The sequence below is a fragment of the Apteryx mantelli genome, chromosome 13 (assembly GCF_036417845.1).
Source record: "Apteryx mantelli isolate bAptMan1 chromosome 13, bAptMan1.hap1, whole genome shotgun sequence".
Classification (NCBI taxonomy): Eukaryota; Metazoa; Chordata; class Aves; order Apterygiformes; family Apterygidae; genus Apteryx; species Apteryx mantelli.
Window position 1 is genome coordinate 26,795,174 of NC_089990.1, and position 14,025 is coordinate 26,809,198.

Genomic DNA, 14,025 nt, shown 5'->3' on the forward strand with positions numbered 1-14,025 from the left:
CTTAGTTTTCTAACTTTTTTCAATATGTACTTGCATAAGCCTTCCCTTTATTTCTCTAAAGGAGAAAAGTAAATTGTACGCAAAAATAGCACTACTGCTCTATTTGTTGGTAGGTGAATCAAAAATGTTTAGAGCAAACTGTAACATTTGGATATATGTCTGCATGAGATGGTTATTAATTTTTAATCTTTTTTTCCCCCTCTAATAGGTTCCTTAGCTGGTCTGATAGACATCTCTGCTCACTGGATGACAGATCTGAAAGAAGGAGTGTGTCTGGCAGGCTTCTGGTTTAACCATGAGCACTGCTGTTGGAAATCTAACATAACGTTTACAGACAGAGACAAGTGTCCAGAGTGGAAGAGCTGGTCACAGCTTATGATTGGCCATGGGGAGGTGATGTATACTTACAACTGGTTTTGCTGCTGAATGTACTGTTTCCCCTACCATGCATTGTCTGTTAGTAGTGATCTGTATATATATGCCAGAAGTGCAAATTCTAGGTGTGTCAGTGGTTTGGTATCCGTTGCTGAGGTCTTCCAAGGGCGTAAATAAGCTCAAACAAGTTTCTTCTGTGTTGTCCTCAGGGGGGAGGCAACAGCTTGATACCCATAAAAAGTATTGGTTTGCTCATATGTTTGAGACATACTGCTTGGAGGATATTTTGCCCCTGAACACTTTTAGAGCAATTCTGAACTAGCTTAAGTCTTGTGTTTCTGGCAACTCTAGCCGATGGAAAGCCTGCTTGACTGGGACAATATTGGTATACTTTGTTTACCATTTTATGTAATGCTGTCTGGAAATATGATTAGTTCGTACCCCCAACCCAACAAGCCTAACTTGTCCTTGAAGCCACAACTGCTTGTGGTTCCTTTCATTTTTGACTGATGATGAGATTACCTGCTATTTGTGTTGATTGCACTTCCTTCAGTACACAAGTTTGATGTGATCTTCGTTGAAACTATCTAAATTGGGGCACTTTCTCTGCATTTCAGGGGGCGTTTGCATATATTCTCAACTACTTCATGTATGTTATCTGGGCCTTGTTATTCTCCCTTCTTGCTGTGTTACTTGTAAAGGGGTTTGCTCCTTATGCCTGTGGCTCAGGAATCCCAGAGGTGAGTGAGATTGAGCAAAAGTGTTTCTTTAACTTGGGGTAGGGATCCACCATCCAAAGATTACTTGTGTCTGCTGTGGAATAACACTTTCTTGCACTCGAGATATGCAGTGGTTTAATTTATGCTTTATTTCAAACCTTATCACAGAAACATATCTAGTATCTTAAGTCTCCACGTAATCCCTTTAAAAAAGTAGTATATACTAGCATTTACTGCAGGAGGTACAAGAAAAGCGCACAATTTGTGTAAGAGCTACAAAAGCTGGTGTCAGATTATCTTTCAGTAGGGATAGTAACCCCAAAGGAAGGGCTCAAATAGTTGTTTCAGCCTTTGAATATAGAGCCAACTGTATGTTGCTTTTGATAGCTTTCAGAGCCCCTTTCCAACAGTGGGGGAAAGTTGAAGGCAGGTGTTGGGAGCACATAATAAAAAAAGAGCCCTGATCAGGGCTTGAATGAAAGCCTGTAGAACTTTGTGTGTTTGACTTCCAGATCAAAACTATCTTAAGTGGTTTCATCATTAGAGGCTACCTGGGCAAGTGGACGCTGATCATCAAAACCATCACCTTAGTGTTGGCGGTGTCCTCTGGCCTGAGCCTGGGAAAAGAGGGCCCCCTGGTGCACGTTGCCTGTTGCTGTGGGAACATCTTATGTCATCTCTTCACCAAATACAGGAAGAATGAAGCAAAGCGCAGAGAGGTAAAATGAGACTGTGATGCCATTAGACTATTGAGACTGTTATCAGACTGTTGAGATAGTGAGACGGGAGACTGATGGGTTTGGTGTTTTGCCCTGAATGTAAATTGTTCCTTGTTTGGCATGTTCTCAATATGCCTCAGCACAATGCTTAGTTGAAGTAAAAGCTGTCTCAGTAGAAGGTGACGCCACATCATTCCCCTGGCATAGGTAGTTACCTGACTTGTAATGGAAGCGTTCATTGGTGCTAACTTGCCCAGTTGTACAAGGCTTGTTAGTGTTTGCCATATATTTCCATAAACTCTCAGGAGTGTCTGAGGGACTTGGACCTGGCCATATGAACAGACTGAAGAACTTTGCTTATGAGGACACACTGCAATCGTGATGGACACGGTGTAAGAACAAAGCTAACATCTCACATGAAGCTCATAAGTGTTCCCTCAGAACGTTTTAAGGCTTTTTTCCTGAACAAGTCACTGCAGAACAAATACTGTGAGATGCCATGTATCACATTGGCCAAGTTATCTTCTGGCAAACCAGGAATGACAGAATCCACCTTGTGGGCAAGCAGGGTTTTGGTGGGCTTCACAGGGTCTCTACTTACACATTGTCACCACATTCTAAGAAATGATATGAATGTGAGACAAACAAACATGGCAATAGTCAGTGTGTGCTAGGAGACGAAATTGCCATTCTTCTGCTTTAATGAAGCTTTATCTAAGGTGAAAGCATGGCCTGAGATGAGATGAAACAAAGATAATTGCAAGCTATGTCAGCTCTACTAATTGAGGGGGAGGAGGGGCTGTTTAAACACTAATATTTTTGTAGCTGCTTGTGGATTGCAGTGCTTTTCCCAAGAGATTTAGCTCACTGTCTTTTCCCCTGCTGTCTTTAAAACAGATTGCACTAGCTTACTCTGCACCCACTGGAGATAAAAGTTGTACATATTTAAGTAAAGGAGATCAACAAAAAAGGGGAAGGCTGGGGGGAAGCCCTAAAACTTTTGACTGACTTCAGTTTCTCTCTTAGGTTTTATCAGCAGCTGCAGCTGCTGGTGTGTCTGTAGCTTTTGGTGCACCGATTGGAGGAGTGCTCTTTAGCTTGGAAGAGGTAACAGCATTTTGTATTAGCTCTTGGCAAGCTGTTTTATTGCAAGAACTGATTCTGCTGGTTTAAAAATACAGCCTGCTTATAACAGCTTGGTTATAGAAGGGAGAGCCAGTTAAATGCTGCTTGATGGATTTACAGGGGTCTGCTAAGCAACCTAAAAGCTTACTGGGGCTTCGGTTAAGTCTCATGAATACTTATTTCAGAGGATGTCAATCTGTAGCTTGGCAATAAATCTGTTGTCCCCCAAGTCTGCCTATGCTACTCAGCACTGACTACTCACACTCATAGCCTGTTATGTTTTCCACATGTCTCCTGTCTCCCTTACCGCTCTGTCCCCAGTATACCTCAAAATAAGCTTTTATCTAGCCTATTAAGCCCCTTTTCTTCCAAAGAAACTTCTAATTCCATTGTTTTGCCCCAGACATGAAACAGGTCACTGCTGCTTATTTCAGGATTAACTGAGAGGAGAAGGAATAGGACAGTTTTGCTCAACTGAGCAATAGTTTGCTCAGCTTGTAGTAGCTGCTATGGCAAGCACTGCTGTTTGGCACTCCTGCACCTTGCAGAACATGCCAGACAGAGTTCTCTGGATGCAGCTCATAGCTAATCTGTAACACCTTGTATTATGCGATTAAGACACCTGCACTTCAGGGATCATAGAAGACATTTGTTGCATTGAAAGTATACAGCTCAAGGCCCATCCTGATCGTTGTAACTATGAAGAATGGAGCTCAAAATCAAGCCTGGGTACCTGCCTAAAGAGGAGGGTGTATAGCCAGTAAGCATCAGTCTCAGTTGTTTATACTTTGTGCAGTGGTGGTTTTGTTACTGGGCAGCAATCAATGTAGTGACAAGTGATGAAGTGACTGAATCTGCTTTTTCCTTCCTTTATAGGTCAGTTATTATTTTCCTCTTAAGACGCTGTGGCGCTCTTTCTTTGCTGCTCTGGTAGCTGCGTTTACTCTGCGCTCCATCAACCCTTTTGGGAACAGCCGCCTGGTTCTCTTTTATGTGGAGTTTCACATGCCATGGCATCTTCTGGAGCTTATACCATTCATCCTTTTGGGAATATTTGGTGGGCTTTGGGGAGCTTTCTTCATTCGCAGTAACATTGCCTGGTGCAGGCGACGCAAGACAACCAAACTTGGCAAATATCCAGTGCTGGAGGTGTTTGTAGTGACTGCAATCACAGCTATTCTGGCCTTCCCCAATGAATACACCAGAATGAGCACCAGCGAGCTGATTTCTGAGCTATTCAATGACTGTGGGATTTTGGACTCTTCCAAGCTCTGCGAGTATGTGAATGATTTCAACAGCACCAAAGGGGATGACCTGCCAGATCGAGCTGCTGGCCAAGGAGTTTACACAGCCATGTGGCAGCTGGCTTTGGCCCTTATAATGAAAGTCTTCATCACAATCTTCACCTTTGGCATGAAGGTGAGAATTGCCTGTAGAGGAGCTCAGATTCAGGGTTTCTGCAGTGAATGAGAAGAATGCTAGTGGAGCTTTATTTGCTCCATAAACAGACATGTTTGCCTCCCAAAACTTTGACAAAAAAGGTGAAAAGTATGCTTTGAGTGGATAATATTAAGAGCATGATTGTTCTGAGGGCACTGGAGCCCCTTACCCTGAGTGTGGCTGTCGAATGCAATAACTGAAGCTGGTATGTCTGGGCTTCACATCCAATTTTCTGAATACTGAGCACTTCTAGATTGCCTTTCCTTATGTCTTTTTGATACTCCCCCATGTATGTAATAGTTAATTACAAAGTGGTTTGAGATCTTCGTTTGTAAATGCTTGCTTATATGAAAGCTGTTCGTTGGTCGGTCATACTTGTCCAGCTGCAGCCTCCTGGGCTGTGAATATACTGCCTAGCTCTGACCTTTGCTTCAGTGGGATATTAGCAGGAGGGGCTAAGCACCTTTTCTTCCCTGTAGTCTTTTTGCCTGGATCTCCCAGTAAAGGTGAGTCAGCCCTACAGGTTTGCACCTCATTGTTGCAATGGTGTGGCCCATGATGTTCAAGGGCAGTCCTCAAGTACCTTAGAAAGATTATGTTGATGTATCAAAAAGTGATATATGAAAGGGGGCAGAGGGGAGAAAAGTTTCTCTGACTTCAAAAAACAGGAGCTTTTAAAGTCTGAAAAGGGCTGAAGTAAATGCAGTGGTGAAATGTGCCGACAGTGGTGCTGCTGGGTATGACATGTACTGTATATGCTATTTCTAGACACCTGCACTTTCAAGGTGGAATTTGAATTGCAGACAGGAAAGAAGGATTATTCTACTTCCAGTAGGTGAAACCTGCAGAGCTGGAAAATACTGTGCATGTAGTCAACAAGTAGTCATGTGGTTGGAAAGGAGGGGGAGTGTTAGTGGTGTGCAGGTGAGGCTTTGGTATACTTTCATAGTAGATAAGCTTTTTAAAAAAAGCTGCTTCTGTTCTACGCTAATCTGGTCTGTATGGCTATTTCTCCTGCTCAGAAAGAAGTAAATTCAAACTGTTACAGAGACTTTAGAGCATGGATTGTTTCATTAAGGACAGTGGCATGCCCAGTGCTTTCCCTTGTCAGTTGAAGGATACAAGGTGATACTCTCCCACCACCTTTTCAGTGCAGGAAGAGAAGAGGTGTTGGAGCAAGGCAACCTTATCAATTTTAACTTTAGCATAACCTCTAATACAGTCATGTTTTGAACTTTTAACTGTCACTAGTCTTTGAATGCTGCCTTCCTGAGAAATGCCATGTTTACTGACGTGTTTTTTTTCATAGGTCCCTTCAGGTCTCTTCATCCCCAGCATGGCAGTTGGTGCTATTGCAGGCAGATTGCTAGGAGTAGGAATGGAGCAGCTGGCATTTTACCACCACGACTGGGTCATCTTCAGTGGCTGGTGCAGCCAAGGCGCTGACTGTATCACTCCTGGCCTCTATGCAATGGTTGGGGCTGCAGCATGTCTAGGTAAGCACGATGTCTTTTGAAATCCAAAGTGCAAGTTTTGGACTTGGTTGGCTAGGGTAAAGAACTGTAGAGAAGACTAAAATGCTGCTGCTCTTCTTGCAGTCTGGAATAACTGACTTCATCTCAAGAACAGGAGACTTTGTAGTAGTATATATAATGTGTTTCTCATCTTTCTGCCTCCTTTCTCTGGCATGAACCTATCGCTGGATGTGATAGGTTTCAGTGGGGAATCTTCTGAATCCATAGATCAAACAAAAAACTGGCAAGGGGCTTTAGATTTTTCCTGTAGGTTTTCAAGTCTTTTTACTACTTCTTCTGGCCATTAATCTTACAGTGCAGCTCTTCTTTCAAGTGCTGTTTGGGGGTTTTGGTTGGTTTGTTTGTTTTTTGTGTGTGGTAACACTACTCCTGCTTGGCAAAAGTTCCTGTTGAGAAATTGAATGCATGTGACTGAACTTCACTTTCACTGCAATTCCTAATCCTCTCCTTCACAGAATAGCGTATTTAACTCTTAAGGTACTACTTTATGGTATTAGGAGAAACTTTTATTTAAGGAGCAGTCAAAGCTCGTGAATCTGTTTATGGAGGTGTGCGTAAGGCCCTTTTAAGGCATGAGCAGACTCTTTTGAAGCAAATTTTGGAGTTAATTTTCTCTCACGTTAAGTAACAGGATAACCCTTCTAGCAAATTGGCATTGCTATTATATAGTGTTATGTTAAGTAACAGGATAACCTTTCTAGCAAATTGGCATTGCTATTATATAGTGTTAAGCAGGAAGTTTTGAACAGACATGCATCATTCGTGGATCAGAAGATCTGCTATCAAAGGACATGTGATGCTGGGGTGTGTCCCATTACCTGACTGAAATTCATGTGGTCTTTTAAGGATGCTGAGTTCTGAGAAGGACCCATCAAAAATCATGTGGCAAGAGGGCCCCTGAAGCCAGCCCATGACATAATATACTAGAAAGGATAGTTGGTTTTAATACCATGTTTTGTTCACATTTGGTTTCCGTTGCAATACTGAATGTGATGCCTGTTTCCTAGGTAGGAGTTCAATAGGACAACCGTTTTCTAATACAAGAGGTTGTCTTGATGGCTTGGCAGAGGACAGCTGTAGCAAATGTCAGGAACAGCTCTGCTGGCTGGAAATCCCTAGAAGCATGTTAATGTGGTCTATCTTCCTGTGTTCTGTTTGTAGGTGGAGTGACTCGAATGACTGTGTCACTGGTGGTCATTATGTTTGAGCTCACTGGTGGACTGGAATACATAGTTCCTCTGATGGCAGCAGCCATGACCAGCAAGTGGGTGGCAGATGCTATTGGACGGGAAGGCATTTATGATGCCCATATTCGTCTCAATGGCTATCCTTTCTTGGAAGCCAAGGAAGAGTTCTCTCACAAGACACTTGCAATGGATGTAATGAGGCCACGGAGGAATGATCCTCCTCTGACTGTCATCACTCAGGACAGCATGACAGTAGAAGATGTTGAGGCCATAATCAATGAAACAACGTACAGTGGCTACCCGGTGGTGGTGTCACGGGAGTCCCAAAGGCTTGTTGGATTTGTCCTCAGGAGAGACCTCATCATTTCAATCGGTAAGTGAAGAGAGGCAAGATATTGTGTAGTTGAGTGGTGCATTTAGAGGCCTTAAATGGTACAGGCTGTAACTTCACAAATTCAAACACCCAACAGTGGTGGGAATATGCTTACTGAAGCAAGCATCCCCATCCCCCAGGAATGTGGGGTTTGCAAGCACTGAGAGCGAAGGACAGTGCAACTTCCACAGTGCAATTAGTGCAGCTCTGCTGAACTCATAAACCTTAAGGCACCAATGTGGAGCATGAGACTTCTTTTCAGCAAGAACTAAGCCTCCTTGTCTTTGTGTCTTGTGGATATGGAAAGCTTTCTTAATTGTTAATATCTCAAATCTTGTTATATTGCATTCAAGAAAAAAGTCTGGTTGGAAACTAGGTGTATGTACTGAATATTGGGTCACTTTTGAGGTGGCACTGCCAAACCTGTAAATATAGATGTTGATGTTTAAGGAGAGTCTTCCCTCTCTCTGCATCACTGAAAGCCAGCCCAATGTTTTACTTACTTCACTTGTGCCCTGCATTGTTTGTTTTGAAGCAGGTGGTATGTGGTGCTGGCAGAACTTGATGAAACGCTGTTCTGTCATCACTTGGATGCAGTTTTCATCTGTGATGTGAGTTGAGCTCCTTGGAAACAACACTTCTGCCCTTGCCATATCACAATTTAGAGCACATTATAGGTTCCTCTTGCTCTCGTGTTTCCTGGAAACTTGCAACTGCTGTTTCCCAACATCAGAAGCTCAAGCTCAAGTTCTCGTCATGGTAGCTCTTGCTGGCTTATGTGGAATGGTATTTCTTTTGTTGATGAGTCAGGAAACATCTGAGTGCATTAGGGCTGAGGGGCATTTCAGTCCTTTAAAAGCTGTCTGCACTGAAATGAAGACTGGGACTGGGCATAAGGGCACCTAGCCCCACACACCCTGCCTGTTTAGTCCTTATTGATTGTATCCAGCAGTAGCTTGGGCTCAAGCATCTACACAAAGCTTTGGAGAGCTGGACTTACCTTGGTCAACACTTCCTTGTGCAGTCACCAAGCAGGGTTCGTGCAAGCCCCGTGGTGAGCTGGATAGGAGAACTGATTCAGCTAAAAATGTGTTTTTCCTCATTGCTGGGTTAGCTTCCTGCAGATCTGTTCACTGTTCCAACTCTTCTTGGGGCCACATGAACACTGGTGCAAAGGAGCAGGAGAGAAGAGGGTGGCAGTTACCTTGGGGGAAAAAGCAGATGCATGATTCTTGAATAGCATGATCTCAAGGTATTAAACATGTGTGAAGTCTGTGGTGTGTTCTCCAGCGCGTGGTTTAATGCACCATCTCAGTTCAAGCTTGAGAACTTTCTGTAGGGACAATGTGAAATTCTGGTCCTGAGCTAGCTTCGTCCCATGGCAGTACCAGAGTAGCTTTTGTAGTTAAGTTGTCTGCAGCCGTGAATCAGCTCTGGCTGTTCCCTCTCTGTTTTAAAGTAGGTTTTCGGTGCCAGTTTTAGGACATGTGCAATATAGTCTTTTGGAGCATGCAGATACTGTTCTTAAGTTCTCTTGATAAATATCTGGCTAAATGTTTATGACAATATGGAAGCAAATATAGAAAAAGCACACTGTCGCATTGTAATTATGTGCGTTTCCTTCCGTCAGGCTGCTTTGTGGTATGACCATGATTTCTTGGTTTTGTGGTGTTCTGAATCTCCAGGGACTTCTTGAGAGTAACCTATTTCCCAAGATAAGCACAGTAAGGCATTGTTGTGTGCTACAGGATGGGATTTAGCTTTTGATAGCCTGCTGAAGGGTATTCAGTGTGGGTTTTCTTTGTTTGTGTTTTTTTTGTTGTTGTTGTTGTTTTTTGTTGGGTTTTTTTTTGGATACCGAGTCAGCCACTTCCCAATGAGTCTAGTAATGTAAATATCAAATCACAGCTATGATACAGCAGGCATCCAAAATGCCTGTGTAGGAGGAGAGCTGTAATGCACTAGTGTAAATATCTGAGTAGTGGCAAGTACTTAAGACCATGCTGAGCTGTTCTCTAGTCTGGACTCTAGTTCATGTGCGCAGAGTCTGAGCCAGCAGGTAAAGTTCTTAAAAAATACTTTAGCTACTCTGCAGGGTACCCAGATCAGTGAATGGTAAAAGTACAAAGCATATTATCTAATCACTCTTAAAACTGGCAAGTTAAAGGTCTCCAGAATTTGCCTTTACATAACACTTATCCCACTGCACTTCCTCTGAATGGGAAATGTGTGCAGCAGTGGGTATCTCTGGACATGAAAAGGTATTTTCTCTAAAAGTTTCCATTCTTTTGGCCAGAGGAAAATGCTGAGATGTGTGGCAGCCTTGATGTTTAGGCAAAGCACTGTAGCATGGTTTGTGACCTGCAGTAGATCTCATCCTTGGAGTGAAATGTTGGAGTCCTTGGAGGTAATGATACAGTTATTAAAAGATAGGGTGGAAACATTGCACCTCTACTTGGGTCATTAGGTACATGCCTTGTGAAACGGTGTGGGTGAAGTGAAGGAATGGACCTTTGTTAAGGTCATCCCAATGTGGTCAGAGAGAGAAAAGCATATGCTCTTCTACTTAGAAAAGGAAAAGAGGGATGATATTTAATCAAATATTTCCTTTTCCAGAAAATGCCCGGAAGAAGCAGGATGGGATTGTGAGCACTTCAATTATTTATTTCACTGACCACTCTCCTCCACTGCCTCCAAGCTCCCCATCCATGCTCAAACTCAGGAGCATCCTGGACCTCAGTCCTTTCACAGTGACAGACCAAACGCCCATGGAAATTGTCGTGGATATATTCCGCAAGCTCGGATTGCGCCAGTGTCTGGTCACTCACAATGGGTAAGAATGCTTCAGGCAGACCGTGGGCCCGGGATCCCATAGGATAATGTTGAACTACTTATAGATCTGAGTTGAGACCTGCTCTCCTTCAAGTGAGCGAAGGCCTCCAACATGCAGAGCACTGAGTACCAACCAGAGCAACTGTAACTTGGAGACAAGCAATTGTGGAAGCCCTGAGCTGCTTTTGGTTGAGGCAGTAATGGAAACAGTGAAGTCGTAACACAGGTCCATATGGTGATGACTTTGACATCCCTAACACAGATGGAAAGGGCTCATGACCTCTTCCATCTCAAATCTGGTCATGCACATTGTGTAATGACTTGAATTCACTTTAGTGTCAGTTCAGGAATTGTGTGTTGAGGCAGGGATGAGTGAGGGCAAAGAATTAAAACTAATGATTTAAGTCACTATCTGTTCACTGAAGTGACACTATAAAAGGAATTATTCTCTGTGTTACCAGATATGGTAGTGATGCAGTTGGACTAGTTGAACTATTCTGCTTCTGACAGAAAGTAGCATTGTTAACCAACACTTTCCAGCAGAAGTTTTGTTTAATTAGTCCCCTGCATTAGCGAATCTTGGCATGGCTCTTGAACAACTCCTTTTTTGAAATTAAAGCTGCTGAGAGGATCAGGACTTAAAATGCAGTCCTAGAAATTCAAATTGATCTTTTTGGAGAAGGTTGGTGGGTGTTAATGAAAACTATTAACACTTGTCTTTTGGCTCTGATCTTCTTACCTGTGTTTGTATGAAATACTGATAGAATATCTGATTGGAGATGGTGAACACCATACTTCCTGTGGAGTAACTGCACTGTGATCCGAAAAAGCACTTTGACTACTGCAGAGCATTACAAATTATCATCTGAGAAGCCTTGTGAGAGTTGAGCATATGCCCTCTGGGAGCTGATGCACTAATAATGTGTGTTCATTTTTTAGGAAGCTACTTGGGATCATTACCAAAAAGGATGTATTAAAGCACATTGCACAGTTGGCTAACCAGGACCCAGATTCTATACTCTTCAATTAAAGGCAGACTAATAGGTATTGTGTGTTTGACACAGAAGAAACTTTATAAAGATCCTGGATATTCTTTCCTATTTTTATTGAGACCTTGCAACTGTTTTTGGCATTTCCTTCTATGGAACTGAAGAAGATAGATATATTTTTTTTTTTCTACAGGATAACCAATTGCACTACATAATCTGTGGAAATTAATCTTCTCTTTAGAAGAAAAAGGACTTTATTTACATTGCTTTTGTGAAGTTGCATTGGAAAGATTCCATGAAGGAGTAAAAGCAAAATGCTACAGAATTATCTCTTTTTTATTTTATTTGAATTCTTGTAACTAATGTGGGGAGGGAAAGACAAGGACCCAGTTCTGTGTCTTCAGAAGCTTTGAAGGAGAAGGATGATTTTGCATGCAGCATTCAGGTGGTGGCAGAAAGATAACAATTATAACTCAGGGGCAGTGTATTCCCAGTTAGCCACTTAAGTCCTTCTACAGTCAAACAGAAGGAGAGAGAAAAAAGGAGGAGGAAAAAAAAAAAAAAAAAGCACTTACCAAATTGTAAGACAGCTTTGTAACTGACCCCACATAGGAGCTCAACTCCTTAGTTATCAGTATCGGCTAGCTGAGGATGGTTTGGTGAAAGAATGAAAACAAAAAAAATCACCTAAGGAGCAGATCTGCTTAAAACTGAACTCTATTTCTGATTGGGAAGAAGCTTATTTTGGTTACTCTTTTGTGAATGTATTTAATTTCACTTTGTGGCTTGCAGACAGAAGGCGTTAATGGTTGTATTCTTGTCATTTTTTTTTCTTAGATATCTACCTAAGGATTTCTCCTCCTGATTTCTCTTGAGCCTGTAACTGAAATGGTAAAGGCTGAGTCCTAAGTTTATTGCCCTGGCTTTACTGCACTTCCATCCAATCCCTGATCACATTAGATATTGCACAACTGACCTCTTCCTTAATCAGCAGTGTCTGAGGATGTCTTAGTGGAGACTCCTGTACCCAAGATGTTTACATAAATGCATATTCTGTTCCCTACTCCTCTCCCCAGTCCTGCACCAAACTCAGGCTCAAATCCTGGCTCTAGGATTGAGAAAACTGCCACTTTATGTATGTTCGCCACTTGGTGTCTCTCCTTTTACCAACAACTATGCAATAAAAACCCTTTCTGACCATTGTCAACAAAATAACTTGTCCCTCAGTTGTCCCATTCCACGTCTGTGCTTCTCAAATCCCTGTCCCAGATTTTATCAAATTATTTATGTTAATAAAAACTGAAATTTTTAAAATATATAAATGCATTTGGAGGCCAATGATATTCACTATGGCTTCTATCTAGAGCAGGCTTTATTTTACTGTCTGTGACTGAGGATTGTTACTGGAAAGAGAGCTTCCATTCATCTCTGGCTCACCCCTGGGCATTCACAAGGGAGCCCTGAGCTGAGTGTCCGCATGAAGGGAGCCAAGCTCTCACTGAGTGATGGCCAAGAATTAAGGAGCTGGAGAAATGAGTGGGGGCTCCTAATCCGCTTCCTGATGGACAAACCTCTGGCTGTTAAACACGTGTTGCACTTTGCACAAGCATGCCTCTCTGGCAATCTCAACTGAAGAGGCCACGGCAACTGAACTGCTCTCGTCCCTGGCTGAGGTACCTTCAGAACAAGGCTGAGGCATCACTGGCAGGAAGTGATGAGGTGTCAACCTGACACTGCTACCCCAGCCCATGATACACCTGTTCTGTCGGTAAATGTCTAGAGTTGGCAGGAAATTTTGCCAGTCTTAAACTCTTGAGTATAAATAAACAAATTTCTCATCTCTACTTTGCACAGAAGTCAGTCTGTTTATTTTTCAAAGCCATCCAGCAACAGGTATCTGTCACCACTGCTTTAATGCTGCAGTGAGATGATGTCTGCCACTTGAATTCTTGTATGGTTGAAAGGGGACTCATACCAACATGTTACTACTGGATCAGATATCTTTTAAGAAAATAAATGCCTTGACTTTGTCTGTGGTGTTTTTGTGCAGCAGGAGATCTCTCGCTCTGTCCTCTTAGAATTAAAACAAAAGCTGTGGTATGCCTGGAAATGCTTTGTAGCTTGGTATGGTTTACATTCTGCCTCTGCTCTGGCTGTCAGCAGGCTTTGGGTGGTTGCATCAGAAACTTTGCTTTTAAATGCTTATGTCCTATTCTTAGAGGCTTGTCCCCATAGATGCTCTTTCCCACACGGGATCCTGTTTGCTTTTGGCACACTTGTGACCCCAGAAAGCACAAAGCTTTTTGTTTTACACTTTTCTGCTTACCTTACAATATACAGAAAGGCTCTAGCTTGTGAGCGTAACCCCCAACTCCCACTGTCTCCTTTAATTAGACCCACACTACATGAGAGCCGAGATCCTGCCACAGTCATTAGCATGTAACATGTCAGTTAATGTGCTGAGCACTGTTCTCACAGAGGGGAAAAGGAGCGACCGTTTCTGGGAAAGTGGCAGTAGTGCACTGCGTGCCAGCAAAATAGCAAGAGCTGCTGAAAGGAAAACCCATTAACAAAGCTGGACTGTTGCAGTTGGCAGGTGCCTTATCTGGGGATGAGCAGATGTTCAGAGGAGGCCCACAGAGGCTGTGTCATGCAGGTTTGGAGGCATTTGAAGCCCAACCCTCACAGGTAGTATCAGGCAAATCGGAGGGGTGCTTGGAGAGGAAAGACT

At 42.8% G+C, this 14,025-nt stretch overlaps 1 protein-coding gene across 10 annotated transcripts in view; it reads left to right on the forward strand.

Annotated features, from left to right (window-relative positions):
• The window catches only part of LOC106484114 (H(+)/Cl(-) exchange transporter 5), a 53,647-nt gene extending 40,323 nt beyond the window's left edge, over positions 1-13,324 (forward strand). For 9 of the 10 annotated variants that reach the window (XM_067304509.1, XM_067304508.1, XM_013942240.2 and 6 more), the window contains 9 exons: positions 209-393; positions 993-1,115; positions 1,607-1,813; positions 2,840-2,920; positions 3,815-4,357; positions 5,688-5,874; positions 7,075-7,473; positions 10,090-10,306; positions 11,245-13,324. In XM_067304509.1, coding sequence (XP_067160610.1) covers positions 209-393; positions 993-1,115; positions 1,607-1,813; positions 2,840-2,920; positions 3,815-4,357; positions 5,688-5,874; positions 7,075-7,473; positions 10,090-10,306; positions 11,245-11,335 — 2,033 coding nt within the window. In that variant the 3' untranslated portion in view covers positions 11,336-13,324. The remainder of the gene's footprint in view (positions 1-208; positions 394-992; positions 1,116-1,606; positions 1,814-2,839; positions 2,921-3,814; positions 4,358-5,687; positions 5,875-7,074; positions 7,474-10,089; positions 10,307-11,244) is intronic. The other variant, XM_067304511.1, reaches the window with a different exon arrangement.
• The last annotated feature ends 701 nt before the right edge of the window (positions 13,325-14,025 follow it).